This window comes from Varroa jacobsoni, unplaced genomic scaffold, assembly GCF_002532875.2.
Source record: "Varroa jacobsoni isolate VJ856 unplaced genomic scaffold, vjacob_1.0 scaffold_562, whole genome shotgun sequence".
NCBI lineage: Eukaryota > Metazoa > Arthropoda > Arachnida > Mesostigmata > Varroidae > Varroa > Varroa jacobsoni.
In genome coordinates, this window is record NW_019213464.1 from 122,226 (window position 1) to 139,539 (window position 17,314).

The 17,314-nt window shown below is 42.5% G+C and overlaps 1 protein-coding gene across 1 annotated transcript in view; it reads right to left on the reverse strand.

Moving 5' to 3' along the window:
* The window catches only part of Hasp (Hig-anchoring scaffold protein), a 240,687-nt gene that overhangs the window by 73,666 nt on the left and 149,707 nt on the right, over positions 1-17,314 (reverse strand). Inside the window, exons 7-9 of the mRNA XM_086968731.1 lie at positions 13,022-13,216; positions 8,885-9,058; positions 5,472-5,645 (exon numbers count right to left, since the gene is read on the reverse strand). Of these exons, the coding sequence (XP_086824857.1) occupies positions 5,472-5,645; positions 8,885-9,058; positions 13,022-13,216 (543 nt within the window). The remainder of the gene's footprint in view (positions 1-5,471; positions 5,646-8,884; positions 9,059-13,021; positions 13,217-17,314) is intronic.

Below are 17,314 nucleotides of genomic sequence, written 5' to 3' on the forward strand. Positions count from 1 at the left end.
AACCTTCAACTGTAGACGCTTTAAGTATTACTAGATAAATGTGAGGCCTAACAGCAGGGAGTTGTCTGGCAATTCATGTCACGATCGCAGCGCCCAGAGCGTTGTACATTTGCATAAGCTTTTATTATACAAATGTTTGTTTTCGTATCTCCTATTCATTATGGCTCCTGCACCATTTATCTAATCCCATTTTAAAACCAATCTTGCTGTTAACCAGTTCAATTTGTCAGGCGTTTGTCGTTGCTATCATATATAGAACGACATGCCGCAAAAACATGTATCACCCATTTAACTAACCAAGCCTTTAATGACTTGACTCATTTAGATGAGCAGCCGAAACGAGGGTGAAGCATGGACGGATACGTAGCACTCGTTCGCTTTCAGCATCACTTGGACGAAAATGCGGCATACACGGCCACCAAGGTAGAACTCGGTCGGTAATAGTATCGTCTCCCACATAGACGACATTGTGGTGACACTAGCGGAGGTTACGAAGCCAACTACAGTCATGGTAAATTTTCTTTGTCGCTAGGTCCCCTACGTTCCTTAGTTGTTTCCCTTCTCCCAGTGTTAATGTTCACGACTATAAGCAAAGTCTTATTTTGCCGCCTGGGGGGGTAGACTGCGCGACTGGTTCCTCTTCTCAAGCGCTATTTTGGCGGGAGTCATCGCGGCCAGTGCTCTTTTACTCTCTCCTTTGCGCTAGCTTCTTCGTTGTTTCATCGTTGCTCGAGCAGGGTCAAGAACCGCGGCTGCTGCTGTTTAGTTAATGGTCAGTGGTCCCATGGTCACTGCTGCTGCCCACGACGCGCAGTGACGGATGGCTACGTTCGGCAGTCATATGGGTACGAAACTCTGTGTATGCTTTTGTGGACCCGCGGAGAGCACATGCGTAGATGTCATCGTTTCGCTGCCTGTGGTTGGTGGGAGCACGACCGAAACTCTGCATCTTTGTTGGAGAGCTGGGCGCCATCCGAGAAAAAGAAGGACGAAGTGGGACCAAAAGGTAGTTACCTTTAGCTCTTCGCTCTTTTTCTAGACAGGACAAACGCGACTGTGTGTGACTACTGGCGTTTCTGCACAGAATATGCGTAAGGCCGGGAGTGCTCCTTCTCCAGAAAGCCGCTGGAGTGTGGATACTGCCTGAGGTGTGGAATCTAAGGCGGGCAAAGTCTTTGGGTCTTTTTCTCGGAGTACTGCGGTCGCCAGTACCATTGCTGTTGCCCCGCATTTTCTTTCCAGCCTCGGACTTGACAGCCCGGCTCTGTGGTATGAACACTAAAGAACTTCACCATGGAAACTTATAAGGCGCTCTTTTTTGTCCCTTCAATGTTTAAGGCCCAACAAACCTAAGTCAAGGAGTTCTGCCTCACAAAACCCATCTCCTTTTTTCCCTCCTAGCCCGTTTCATGGTGCATGTTACCTAGTGCTACCAACGAACGCCTTCTCTTCGGTACTTGACTGTGCCGTTATCTCACTCCCATAGTGTGGCATTCGCCCTCTTACACTTACATTCAGCACACAGCATCCTGTCTTCTCCTTGTCTAGGCGTGTAAAAGTCAATGCTGCTGCCATCGCTGCCTTTGCGCTCACGTCGCCGTAAACTACATTAGAAGACACTACGGTCGGTCTGCTAGTCAGCCTTTTCACCCCATTCCTATTTGCCCTCAAAAAGGAATCTGCCATTCGCCAACTCTTTGAAGCCCCCCTACCTGTGCGGGCACAATCACCAACGAAACAGAAGAAAGTGTACCGAAGGGACACTGAGGCAAGAACATGAATGGCTATCCTTGTCAAGGGGAAAGGGAGCAGGTTGGACGACGTAAACAAGGAAAGGCCGAAACAGAAGCGCTCAGTGCTTTGCATTTGGTACTAAAAGTGGTCAGTAGCAGAAATGATGGTTGTCCTAGTAAACTGCAAAATGGTAATTTAGAATGAACAAGCGAACGAATTCAACTCAACCTAAAAAAACAATTCTCTGATCCACGATGTGCTGGATAGAGAAAGCTAAAGGTCGAGAGCGAGGGCCGTCATCGTCAGAAACACTGAACGAGGATGTCGGTGTGTGCTAAAGAGTCACCGTAGCCGCTGTCGACTATTTGCAGTAGCACCTTACCATGTGGGAAAATGGGAAATGGTAAGACGGCGGGAAGGACTTAGTTACAGGCTTTAGCTTACCAGGCCACGGCTATCCAGGAGTTGTTAAGGCGAAGTCAAAGATGAAGAATTGAACATGGAGAGCCAACGACGGTAAGGGAACACCTAGCTAGGGAATAGAACCGACGTTCCTAAGCAGCCATTGGAACATAGCGCATACGCCCGAAACAGGCACAGAGATGAAAGCCGAGAGAACAGAACTGCAGCTTCTCCGAATTTCCATATTAAAAAGTAAATCTCGAAACGAATCCTAAGTCTGTATCGACCGGCTGCAAATGCCGATCTCTATATTTCTCGGCCGGCAGTGAGGTGAGTGATAAGTCCGTCCGATGATTGAGAATTAGAGGACCGGAGCTCAAAGAGGATTCCGAGATCCATCTCGGCAGAAGATGACCTTTCCTTCAGTGCGCTATAGCCTACGAAGTACGACGACAGCTGGATGGGTTGCTAACTAGTGGCTTGTTTCAATGTTGAACATCCCTCGGATGTGTGAAGCTTTATTTCGTTCAACTAAGTCCAGCCTGATGTCTATTGCTGTGAGTGGAATTAATTAATTTACAGTTTGGATGAATATAACAGACGCTGTAAACATTCTCTACGTAAACTTCTAAACAAGAACGATTCGTCTGTCTAGGCAAGGTGGCTTCAGGCTACGATAATGTTTCTGTAGGTTCAAGAATTCAGGTCTGTCCTGTCAGTCTCGTTTATCAAATAGACACTTTTGCGCTATCCAGATCCATATTCTTAAATCGGACTAAAAAAATCTACATAGGGAAATATTCCTTGCCTCATCGGTCGACTATATTAACCGTATTAGCACAATGTAAACGATCTATTCAGACAGACCCCTATTTTTCAGCAAAAAACTAATTTCGATCTAGTCAGTCAGATTCAGTCTTACTGAAGGGTTCCTGATCCTTTGAAAAGCGAGCTGATTCTTGAGGAACTCAAACTTTTTACTACCATGACTTTTTCATATCTACAAATTTCCTTTACCGGAGATTCACCTGTTTGACTTGACCTACCATTTTAATGGTCCTATGGTTTCAGTGGAATAACTCGCGAGAAAGCAAAGATTCCTTTACAAAAGCGCAAGCAAACAGTATGTTTCTCAATTATATATATATATATATATATATATATATATACAACTTCGTAAAGATTTTTCAAAATACCGCAGTTTTCTTTCTTGGAGCAAAACTCACTTCCGACTTTTATCATTGATTTCTTACTGTCTTCCGCCATACTAGTGTGAGCATTTCTTCCATATAACTATACAACTGTCACAGTAAAAAATAGATCTATCAGTTCTAGAAGATGAAGATCCTTCCAGAAAACGCTCTTATCTAGCTAACATGCTGCATTAGGGTTAAAATCCGCAAATTGATCGCAAGGATGTCTGTTATGGATGTAGCACGCATGGACTATTCAATGCGAAATTATAAACCAATTATAGACCAGCCATCTTTCGAATAACGTGGACAACTTCGGCCCTTGGTACCCATTTCTTTTCCTCTCTTTCTAAGCTCCAGCGATGCATTGAAAGATTTCGCCGGCGTAGAGATGCCAAAGCGCATCAAACCCGTCTATCGAAGTCGCTTCTGTTGATTGCAACGACGGGTCTTCCAGAACTCTCAAGTACATTTCAAGTCGAAGGAGAACAATAACTACAGTAGCGGTTGTGGGGCCTGGTCGGAGGCTGATAACGTCAAAGTAAGATTAATATCAAGGTATCTGCGACAACAGCAGAGGCATTATACCGGTAGGTTAACTCGATTGACGTGACGTTGTACTATACAGTGTGAAACAAAAAAGACAGAGGAATCTTTGATTCGGCCGCTTCGAGAACTTAATCTTCCGTTGTGTAGTCTCGTAGCGTACAATGGCTAGTATTGCGCCATCGAGCCTACAGACCCGACGGTGAAACATTAGGTTTCCAGAAGTTATCTAAATAAACCTATAGTATTTTGATCGTCACGTGTCGTTCTGTGCGATTTACACAAATTAAGAGTCAGAATAACACTTTATGCTACGTGCGCGTGTGTGGACGGTTCCGTCCAAACTAACGCGAAATGCAGTCACCTAACAACGTTTGTCATCTACGGGACGTGCGTGTTTCTTACCAGATCTGCCTGGCTTTACGACGACGTCCATATTAGCCGCTATTGTAATGAGTGACTATTATCGATGGGTCCCATTTTCTATACAGTGTCCTAAGCACTGATAAATTAAGATATGAGGGCGTGTTCAAATCGTTTCGCTTTCGAATCATTCTTTCTTTTTTTCAAGCTTTGAGGCTAAATCGAAGAAGAGAAAAAGTTCTGAAGAAGCCTGATCCTCCTGCGTAGCGACAAACATTATACATCCTTTTAGTGAAACATAACCTGTGCCCTACCTTATCGACGTCATAATGCAAACAGACAGATTCGTCTTGAAACGAGGCAAGAAATCGGGGTAGGGAGAAGCTGCCGACTACCCAAAACGTGGTTTAGGACGCACATAATATAGCCAGTCATTTTATACATATAATATACAAAAAGACTCGAAAGATATCAACTGACCGATCAGGAAGGGCTTAAGTTTGAAACACCTGAGCTAACAGAATAGACCGTTTACGGCTACGCTTTTTGCCTATGTTGCCAATGTTAACGAGACCTTATTTTTTTCACTTATCTTTTTCTTGCGCGATCTATCGCGTAAGGCATCTAGATACGTGATCTCTTCAGTATCCACCTAAAAACTCTCAGTTTATTTGCATATTGAATGGTATATTTAGAAAGACCCTAAGGGTGTAAATTGTCATGATGATAGTTATGCTAATTAAGCTAATGATCGTTGCCAATGCCCTTCTTCTTGCACACCTAAGGGTGCCTCCTAGAAAGGAAAAAAGATAAACGATACTTTTATTTAACTTCCTTTATTTGGCCTGCCCAGCGAAATGGTTACAAATTTAATTAGATCAACGACATAGTTAAGTGAATCATTCGATGATAATGAAAAACGGCGACACAAAAAACGCAAGCGGACAAAAACGGTGGCTAGCATCCGATGTAGGCGGACAAAACAGACAAGGCCAAGATTAGGCATAAGTGTTCCTCGCTTCGATTCGATTCACTAGTCCCGTATAGCGTAAACATCTAGCTTCACAGGATACGTGCCCATAAGCAATGTTTTCAAATGTATTTCAATAAATTATGAGCGAAATTCAATTTCTATAATAGTTTCGCGCCAGTAAACTGGATTGTACGGTCTACGATGGAAGCATCGACGGGCCTGCAAGCGCCAATAGATTCTCTGCCCAGCTGTAAGCTCACCTACGCAGGTAGAAGGTCCGCCATGCCATTCACGCTTAGCGTTGCAGCGAGCACTCGGTGGTCCTTTGATGGTGAAGCCGTGATGACATTCATAGGTGACCGTCGATCCATACGTTAACGAGGTAAATATGGCCCGACCGTTGTCTGGATTAGTCGGTTTCGGACATACGACCGCTGCAAGGAGACAAAAATCCAACAGTCCGACAGACAAACACGCACGTACGAACGGGTTATGATAACGCAGTAGCTTTCTTACTATGACGAACGTAGTGATCTTTAAGCAACTATGTTGATCGGTGACTAGACATACGCTCTCCTTAACAGAACTAGCCAAGGCAAAGTGATGTACTATCGGAAGTCCTCACGATACTTGTACACATTCACATCAGATACGAAACAATATAGGTCAGCTCATGTAATAAACGTCAGTATAGGCTACAATGGTTACTGCTATGATCGCAGCGTTAAATTGAAACTTGTAAATTTGTCGTTCTTTGACTTAAAATAGTACCACATCGTTGACGACAAGTGCCACCCGAGCCACGTATTGTTATTTTGTATGATTAGAGAAAGTTCTTTATTTTAATATTTACAAAGTCTAAACTATAGAAGGCGATGGCACACTAGCGTTAGTAGATACTTTCACGATGGGTTTATTGGTATTAGGTCGCTATGTTTTGTGTGTGTGTAAAAGAAGGCAGAATCCTTTACATTTCTAAGGTTCCATGAACTCTCTTCACTTCGACTTCATCGCTTCTAATTCAATAATATTTACTTTGCTATAAAAAAAAATATCATGATAAATTATATCAATGAACTCAAATAACTCTAGTGTATCGTGCAAAAAAAATATAAACATAAACAACCAAATAAAGCTAATTAGTCAGTTAAACTGAGGTGCCTTTAAACACTTCTACTGGCCGTCGCTGAATGGATGCTTATGGTATTCGTCCCGAAATCAGAATAGTGGGCCGTGTACTTTCAATCAGCTTCTTAGCATTAGGTTCCCGCTTGTGAAGCTGACCCTGATACGTGGATATTATATCACTAGGTATAAGATTGACCGTAATAACGCGAGGCTTCGTTTGCGTAAACGTATATTAGACATGTATTAGAGTGGCTATCGAGCGTCTATAAATGGCCATCTTTAGAGAACGAGAGCGTAATGGCGAATGTAACAATTAGAAGAAGAACGTACATACATGCGTTGAACGGGGTCACGCGAAGAAGCTTCATTCGAGCAGATGCTAAACATGAACAACTGTATCTTAAAATATATTACCTAATCTCCAACTAAATGGAACAGTTATCCCATCGTCATACCTTGATGTCTACTTACTTATCGTATGTGTATATTAAAATACTTTTCAAAACTTTGCAACTCCGATCTACCGGGAGCACAAGTGTTTGAAACGCTTATTAATTTTTCAGGGAAATCAGACGAAGTTTCAAGCATTAGGTACGCGGGCATGGCGGGCTTATTAAGGATGTCAACCAGCCATGACGACCCCCCAACCAGCTTATCAGCACAATTCGCCGCAATCGTCCACCACCCATTCGTGGATGTAGAGAAATCTGTGAATACAGGTAGCTTAGAAAAAAACAATATAATCACGCTTGGTCTATCGAGCACGCATAAGCAGGACGCAATCCGCCCGAGCCTCCACGGCCAATTCGGCATACCCCACTGCACAAAAGGTGTAACCAGTGACCCGTTAGATATGTCAAACAAGAAAACCGGTAAAGCAGCTGATAGTATTTCGCACAAATCGTATACTTTACTTAAGACGAACTTGTATGAACGTTGCCGTTTCCAGCCATCTGTTTAAGCTAGTATAGTACGCGAGCTGTAGTGTTATTGGGGTTCGAGGAAGGGGTAAATGGTTCCATCGCTGAATACCATTCAACGATCCCGTGTGTGACAGAAGCATAGGGTTTCGACTAGTGCGGTCTGTATCGTAGTGAATGACTACGACGTAATGCAACAAATCACCAAAATGTGCCAATAACAGTCTTCGATACGAATGAACCTGCTGTAGCCAGCAAAGCGTAAATCAATACGAATACTAAAGGGAAATGTATTGACCGTCGCAATAGGAACAATGAAAGCATAATTGCACCGATTATATAGGCAGATGTAGATGTCACTGGCAGGATAGTTGGACGCAAACATAGTATGTAAGCCAGTTGCAAAAAAACTATACTGAGGGAACGAATGCTTTAGTTCTTCCAATACTCGAGCATGCCTTTGCTGGAATAGGTGATTTGCAAGCTAAGATGGCGAAACTCCCGATAAGCCTATCGAGACCTGCGTTACGATCGGGGGATTTTGTACAATTAAGCCCTATGTAGTAAACGAAAAAAATAGAGGCCGTATAGAATTTTCGTACAACAAAAAAAAAAAAGCTTTACTGATTAGCGAATACAAGATATTTCCTGCTTTCTCGGCGACCAATTTCAAGGCTTTAAAAGCCCGCTTTATTCGCTTGAACTGGTTCCCCTATCGAATAAGTCTCATTCTTATAATTAATAGCTGGCTAGTTTTTTTTTCCTTATGTTCAACAAGCTTTCTTCTTTTTTTTTTTACTTCTATTTCTTTAGTCCTAAATGAAAACGATCCAAGATTTCTCGTATCCATGTTAAATATTCATGTTACTTCGTAGAAACCCAGACGTGAGGCGATTCCCAAAATGAAGCCCGGACTACAATGTACCCTAAAGATGCGCTGGAAAGCATGAAATCAAATGAAATCAACTAGTTGAGCAGACTAGAATCTTCGACTTTATCTTCATGAAGAGAAACCTGCTTTCGTTCACGTTAACCGACTGATCTTCAAGGTTCTAGGCATTACAAGAAAACATTAGTCGGACTCGAGTGGTTTTCATTTAACAGATCCTTATCTGCTTGTCTACAAACATGGCGACCATAAGCACGTAGTCCAATGACGTTACTCTTAAGGCCTCCTTTCCCAAATAGACATCAATATCTCTACTGTGCAATCTATTGTCATCGGTGCGCAACGGAAGCCATATTGAATTAGACGGCCACAAACGACCAGCACATGCTTCAAGAGTCACCGTTCTCTCACAATAGTATGTTTTCTAATGTGTATTAGAAGTTCTTAACTCTAATGAATATTATGTCTCATATACGAACAGAGCATTTTGTCATATTGAAACTAAGAGACCAAAAAAGTCAATTTCACTGAGATCACTTGTGGCTAATTTGAGAGAGCCCACTTGTTGGCAAGTAGCTTTATAAGATGTCGTCTGCGCAATTCCAAAATTTATCTGTTCACGTTCATATTTGCCTACGTGTAATGCATCGCATCCAGCAGAAGAAAATTTCGACATCTTATTCGCTGATGTTTGTGGCAGTCTTGCTTGTAAACCTTCACATCATAGATAACTTACGTCGGCACTCCGGCGCTGTGCCACTCCAAGTGGCTCCTGAAGTACAATAGCGATGCGCGCGACCAATGAGTTCGTAGCCTTCGTGACACTCATATTTAATCGACGAAGTGAACTTAGTACTCGAGCCGACAATCTTGCCATTGTCGATTTTTTCTGGAGCTGCGCAGTTGATCGCTGAAATACGAAACAAGCGCAAGCATCAGAAGTACGAAGAGATCAGAGATAGTTTGCTTACCTTGAAGCTTCAACGGTAGATGACGCCCCGTCACTGAATCCTTTAGGATCTAGGTAAAATTCACTTCACCGTTATGCATAAAATCAGAAATAATCCACTTCAATGTACTTCGGTAATGATTCACTACGTTTATGGATCCGGACTTGTTTTGCGTAAAACACAAGAACGATTTTTCTGTCGTTCAGCCGAACATTTAAACGCGTATCAGTTATTATATGACAGTTCCTTGTCTTTTTAAATTGTTTATCGTTCATAAATCAGTTGTTTCCTCTTATTTATCGTCGCTCAGTCTCACTACAATATAGCCCCTACCCCTTTGGTTGGAAATAATATTTTTCATTTCCATGGGTTCGAGTTTGCAAGAATCCCTCAGATCGATGAAGTGAAGATAAGATAGAGGCTAATAATTTACGCCTACACCTCTTGTGTCTGTTTAACGAACAATAAGATTAATTCACAGAGTAACTGATAAAACAATAATATGTATTATATATATTCAATAGAGGTAACCCATAAACGTCTTTAAATATCGCAGTTATTTTTTTAGGCGTCCTACACTATTCATCTGAGGCGTTCAAGCATCTGAAACACCAAAGACTACAGTTCCTATTAATTTGCTTCCTTTTTTAAGGCTTCCGTCGTCGCTCCACAAAAAGTTGCTCTTTCTGGTACCTTTCTAAGGCACGAGACATTTTAAGAGGAGTATTTACTTCATTGAGTAAAATGTTCGTCAAATATGGCCTCGTACATATGTAGGGCCAATTCTTACATGTACGGACAAGCTACCCTGGAATAACTCATGTATTCTGCTTTCCTATGTATAGTATAAGACTCAGACGTAATGTATTATATCAATGCAAGTATGGGAGAATAAAACTTTTCGCTCAAATGTTCAAATTCACATATACGTATTTAATTGATAAGGCAAACCTTATGGACACAATTTTATTATTGGCCTCTCCAAAGGTTTTCGCCTAGAACGCCCATAAATGCGATATGGGAGCGTCGTCACGAAACCCCTTAATATGCTGTCCGAATGTCTGTTTGTTGATTGCAATTCTTATGTGCGCAAGGAAAGATTTGCGCAAGCTGATAGTGCCTGCATCCAACGTTACCTCGGGGGGTAGCCGATTAGTTTACGCGCGAACGAGCTTACTAGAAGAAGTTCGATACCCCTAAGTCCGGGACACGCTTTTTACCCATTATTTTTATGTTAATATACACAGAAAAATTAGCTTTTCTTGAAAAGCATTGAAACCTGTCCGAATGCACTTAGGCGCGAAATAAGACGAAAATAGTACATTCACAATACGCTATTAACGCTTTACGGGTAGCCTTGAAGTATGACCTTCTTACCAGAGACTCGCTAAAATAGATTGAAAAAAAGCAAAAAGGAACGAAGGCTGAAAGCACTAAGGGGCTTTTCACGTCGCGCGAGGCGGGGTTATAATGACGAGAGTGCGGGTTTTTTTTTTCAGTTAGTTGTTAATGCATATATTCAGAGACCTAGAGTATATATATTCTAGGTCTTCGAATGTACTTTCTACTATTTGAAGTTTGTCGGTATATTACGTTTAATATTCTTGGTTTTGTGTCACCTCGGAATCTGTTCTATTCCCTACAGTTATGGCAGGCTTAGTCAATCCGAAAGTGATTACGAGCTGTTATGTTGTTTGCTTATGACCTTAATTCCTAAGAAGGTCGACAATATCAGACGAGCTATTATGAATTGGATTATAACCGTACACTCTATAATATAAGAGTTGGGAAACGTGCCGACACCAAGAAAGATAAACTAGTAATCAACCTAAGAACAACTCGTGTCTAACAAACTGATGAGCTATGCTGCAATTACGAATTTATCATATACGTTTGTATATACGCGGCATGTTTATGTATGTGTATATGTGTTCGCGTGGTGATTCATTCATACGTGTTGAGCATCCGCTAATTCGCTTGGGATAGAGTTCTGTTCTTATGACTATTGGCCGTAATATGTTACAATGTCACAAGCATGTGTCTAAATCAACAACGATTCGGGATTCATTGGGTGTCTAGCCCTAGTAGTCGCTATGGAAGGGTAATCCCAAGAGCAGACAGTACATCGCTGTTTGATTAAATCGGTCCTGTAACAGGCCAGCCAGAGCCTTTCGTCGGGAAGCAAGTTTCGAGAGGCGGAAGAGACTCAAAGGACTAGCAATCAGAAAGTAACGGTTGTGGTGGACGAAACACACGAAGAGAAGTTAATGTCGTTACACTGAAAACAATGTTAAACGTCGCCCGCAAACAGCTGGCTGACAGGCGTTGGTTGGCGTTTAGCATTGTGGTCATGTCCGAAAGCGGGACAGGCCGGCCACATGACCTAAGACAGGAAAAAAATAGAGTTTGGATAGAGAAATCTCGTTTCCATTAGAATGACAGCACCAAACGCGAAACAGAAAATCGAAGCTGGAACACTGGAGGTAAGAAAATCGAGACAAGGGCATTTTCTATGTACGTTGACTAATATTGCCCTTTAGAAATTGCATTCTTTTTAGGTTAGGCGTGCTTGTACGAAATTGTTTTCTATAATGTATTACTTTTCGATATTATTGTTGAACTGTTGAAATTAAGTAGATTGTACCGCCGGTATAGCCAACAAGAATGTCGCATTGAAATTCAGCTTGCCTTTTTTCTGTTGCACGCTGAAAGCCTAAAAGGTGTAGGCCAATAGAGACAAGCGTAAGAAAAGAGCCTACAAGAAGGTGAACAAATTTATATAGGTCTATATTAATCGATCTTTTCTTTGCTGCTGTGTAACTATATACAAACGCATTAAAAGCTCCCGAACCGGATTCGCGTAACGGTATCAAGCTGATATATCGACCGTCCTCAAATAATGAAGCAATATGACGTCGTAGAGAAACTCTGCGGTGATTTTAAATAGGGAAAGCCTTTGAAGACTACCGCAGAAGACAAACACGGCACCAACGTAAGTAGATGGGTTTTTTTTTCGTGTAGCCTGTTGCGCATACGGAATAATTTTATTAAACACAGAGTATAACGAAATATCCCAAATGATATCCGTTTCTTCAGTTAAATTGTGCTTTAGTGTAAGCCAAATCGTTGTAAGCAAACTACCTAAAAGCACCAGCAAAAATTGTTAGAAATCCTGTTCGACATCTCCTGGAAACGTTCAGAGGGCAAGGCTTACGATGTCCGAATACTAGTCTTTAACCAAAACCCGCCCAGATCCGAACTCATCCCTTTGCCTCTTTCTGGCCGAGAATGATATCAAGAGATTCTTTCAAACTTCATTCTTCTGACTAAAAACTATCGTGCCTAAAGTTATTTGGTCGGCTGGCCTATAACTGAGAAGAACTTGCCGTTTAATTGAAACTGGATACTACAAGCGCTGGAAGAAGCACCAGACTCCGTCTAGCGGACAAAAATACACTTACTAAAGACGTTCCATTCAATTTACATGGACAACGAAATATTTTAAGAGTTTTGACGATATATGGACGATAATAAAAAGAAACAAATTGTTCATAATTGAAAATTTATAAAATTCAATTTATTAAACGGTCAGAGATAAGTCGAACGGTTACCCATCCTTCACCTCGAAGTGCCTATAGCTGTTGAATAATCGAAGATTAATAATAAGCTCAGATGTTTTTTTCAAAAAGGCATTTTTTTGCTATCTAAAAATCAGTATCACCAAACAATTGACCAATGGTGATTATAGACCGGCATGTGGTGACGGTTAGCTCGTAGTGCATGTTTTTTTTTTACCTAACGTTTAAAAAAGGCCAAATTATATAGTCTCTCTAATTGCTCTAAAAGCACTTACTTGGTGCCATACAGGGCCAATTAGTTAGAATGATTGTTACTGTATATTAATAACAAGCATTAATACTTACGTTCACATTTTAGGTCAGGTCCAAACCACTGGGCTGAATTATTGTAAAAGATGCATTTTGCTATATCAAACCCACGAGCTTCATATCCCGGAAAGCAAGAATAACGAATCGTTGAGTTGATGGGAAAATCATTGGCATCTTCGGATGTTGTGTTGATTCTCGAGTGGGGGACCCTCGGGGGTTCGCTGCATGCCGCTATAGAATTTCAATAGATACAATCAGATCCGAAACAGCATAAACATTGCGCAATTAGTTTTAGAAAACCGTGATAGTAATATGGTTCTATAAATAGTTTGACTAAATTGCAGTTATGTATGTGTATTAGTCCACTTTGACTGAGTAACTTGAATTGTTTTTGAATTTCCCCTATCGTCGAGCCTGTTGAGGGCAACGTCGCGTTGCTATTATTTACGGAAAATTATCTCATAACTTACATTACAATATAAGTGCGGAGATTAATATTTTACTCTGTTTCAGCTATATTAAGTATTTTGTCTTCATCATCAAACGCAGAGGTTATTCCGTTTCAAATACGAACATTTTATGCATACTCAATATACAGAGACACAAAAATGCAGTTCTAGAAAACCGTAAAAAGCGTTGCAGCGGACTGTATGTATTTAATATTTGATCTCAGCGACCATTACCATGTTACTTATAATGAAATTCCCACAATCAACAATAGCTATGACTCAAATAAAGGGTAGCCGCAACCGTCTCTGTCCACCTCGCGCAACGTTTTGCTCTCGTGTCGAATAGCATGATCGTCTACAGTTGAGAAACGGCCGACAAAGAATAAGACTCATTGTTTAATTTGTCTCTTAGTGAAAGATACCTTGAGGTTTGTACCCAATAGCGAACGTCCCTTTACTGCTCGACGTATGCCCCCCACCCTGTAGTAGACCTTTCTACGTATGCCAGTGCAGAGAGCTTGCTCGCACGTTGAAACCTTTCTGCGGCGCTATTCTCGTTTGAACCAAAAAGCAACTGCTTCGTAAGCCAACGAAAGCCAAATTTCCGTCCTTGATGCCCGTGATTCTAATTACCTAGATAATCACCCATTTCCAGGGACCTCTATTGCTTTGGAAGCGCAGACTATTTCGTTCTTTTTTTTCGGTCGCTTGCGTGCACTATTGCCCGGGTTGTGACCACCCCTATACACATCTATTTTCTAACTATGGCGTCCGTACCTACATAAACGATGGACCAATAGGCAGCAGCGAGGTCTGCTGCTGCATTCGTTCAGCGCACAACGCTAAACGGAACCGAACACATCCAATGAGCACGTGGGTGTGTCGAGCTTGCAGAGCTCACGTGGCAACGCGACCGGCCACGGTACCAGGCAAACGCCAAGCGAAAATGGCAGCTGCAGTTGCAGGATAACTACTTGCTGTAGCTTTTGCAGTCGCTTTAAACCGACATGAAGAGCGCATTTGTGCCTCTTCTGCTGAATAAATTTGCTCCAATCCGAAAGCGCAGCATGGGCAGGCGAAGTGAGGGAAAGCTGAAACGCGAGAGAGAGAAAGCAAGAGAAGATTCACCCAGAGCACATACATCCAGGCGGAGACACATAGGCGAAGAGCCACCGGTGTTCCTGAACTTCTAGTCGCAATACGGCTACCACTGCCAGTTGTTTGCTCGCAGAAGAAGGCACAAAAAAGGGATGGTCGAAGAAAAACAGAAAAACATGAAGGAGAGACAGAGGGCGGGGTTGCAAAGATTTCAGCAGACCCCCCCCCCTAGAAAGCGCACGGACGGACGGGCACCTCCCAGAGACGAGTAATACGCGCTCTATTCTAAGATAGTTGGTAAATATATTTGCCTGTATCATCATGCTCCTGCAATCTTGGCTTATTCACCAAAATTGACCGACCGACTAAACGACCGACAGCGGAATACTTCGGTGCAAGTATTGCTGCTTCCTTCTCTCTTTTTTAGAACCCTGCGCTCACTCAAAGGCTAAGTCCTCGCTTAGCTGTAGAGTTGGCCGCCATTTGGCCGTTGCCCCTAGCTACCACTGTTATTACTCGCACGTCGTGAGAAAGTACTTTCTTCGTTCTTTGTTCCGATCGCAACGGCGGCGTACACGGGAGAAGAAAGGACGTACCGCAGTACTGCGTACAATTGCAATCTTCACCTGTATGCGAGAATACTCGTGAGCCGAGCCAGTATGTCGCTGGCGGCGATAGCACAGCCACAGGCAGACGGAAAGCGATAGTGGACAGGCGAGAAGGACACGAATAAGATAAAGGGTGCTTGGGCCTTTGGTGTTATCTAGGCCTCTGCGGGGTCTAGCTCGTCGCAGCACACAAACGCTACTCAGCGGTGTCTCGAGTTTTACACGCATAAGAAACAACGCGAACTTGCGTCTGCATGTCTGGGATTCGCCGGACGGGGAATGAGGGATAGAGACCACTAGAGGTAACTGGGAGCGAATGAAAAACATCAAAAAAATCTCTCGCCTCTTCAGCGATAGTTTTCCTACTGGCCAGCAGCTATTTCTTTGCGCACCATTCCTAAGAAAGCTGCTTCTAAGACGTTCTTCTATCTCGGCCACGATAGCGGGTAGGGGATCCGCAAGTCTTTTCGAGTCTCGTAGACACATCATTACAATCACATTACTTGTAAGTATCTACCCGACCGCGATTTTTCTCCTCGTTTCCCTTTCGTATCGTGCAGTGGAATACCTCTTCAGCCACTAGTTTGTGAATGATGTCTTGAACAATATAGGCAAACATTGAAAGCCGAGCTATTCCTTTACACTTCATTACGAGGCCTCGACAAGCCATCGGCGCCATATGCACTCTTGTTCTGTAAATTTCGATTGTGGTCCCGCCGTTTATTTCAAGTGTGCGCTTTATTCTCTCTTCTTCCTAACTTCCCTTGATTCAAGCAGCGAGCTGGCATATTTGAGTCTGTCGACGCCACACTGAGCACCGTCGCATAAAGGCTGCAAGCGGAGTTCTACAAAAATCTCGCCTCACTCGCCGTTGCTTCGTACTATGGTGACTATGATTTATGTAGTAATTTTTAGTTGCCCCTAGTAGTCAACATCGGCAATATATCCTCCACGAACACACATAAGGAGTATGACAGAGAAGAACGTACCTATTTGCACTGGTCAGCGGTAACCCTAAGAGGTTGTTTGACAGTTTTTTAGGTTTTCGGCAATTCCAGTCGTTCGTATGCCCACTCTACCTGCCTCCCTACCCAATCCTTCGAAGTATTTCTTTGCGTCATTCGACATCGATGCCTCTGCGTGCTGCGGGGGCGATGAGTCATACTGCCGCGACAACCTTGTTTTTGCCTGCTTATCGCGTTAATACATTAATAACTATTGTTTCCAGCAGACGGTGTCCTATCTAAAAAGGACCCCGAAGCAAGCAGCACTGTAATGTTTTATATGATACGGGAGAACTACAATATATCCTATAGCGGTTTTAGCAATAAAGGAATACTAGTGCTGATTTCAAGCGGCTAGTGTTGCAGTATATATATATATTATCCGTGGCTTTAGGATAGTATGCATGGTATTGGGTCGGGGCGGTAGAGCAGGTTCAATAACGCATGGTATGCCAATCGTTAGTTCAATATCTGGATTTGTTTTGATGTGGTACGCGTTACTACAAATTATCGTGGAAAAATGCAATGAATCGTTCCATTAAGGCACAGAATTTTGTAAAAGTGACTGATTCAAGACTGTTAGCTATGCTACCGAAAAAAATGCCCAGGCTGATGAAAATCGCGAAAAATATAGAATTTTAACTCCTGCCTTGTTGCGATAGTTCAACATTGCTTGGTTCGTCTGACGGTTCCTCACGGTATGAAATTAACCGTTTGGTTACGTCCGAAATCGAATGTACACTACCGTAGAGTCCCTTATGTAAGTGGAGAAACACATTGCCACTGGACCATTATGAAGACTGCAAATATTCAGTCGTGATCTTTAGTCAGTACTATGCACCGACCTGTGTCCGTTTTCATTAACATGCAAGGCTCCCTATTGCCGCTGCTGTCCTCGTTGCGAGGGCAAATGTGTGGGTACGTTTAAGCCATAAACGTGGTCAAAAAGCTAACTGAAGGCGGTAGAGTCGCAGTTATCAGTTACGGTTTCTTTGTACAACTGGTTCGTTTGGACGGCTGGCAAATTTTCAGTGAATTGACTATACTAAAATAAAGATCTATATTGCGTAGCTACCTAGCAAACGTACAACCTGCCGTCGGCCTATGGCATTGATCAGCTACCCATGTCATCTGGTGCCATCAACTTAGCTACGGACATTTCTAAGGTTA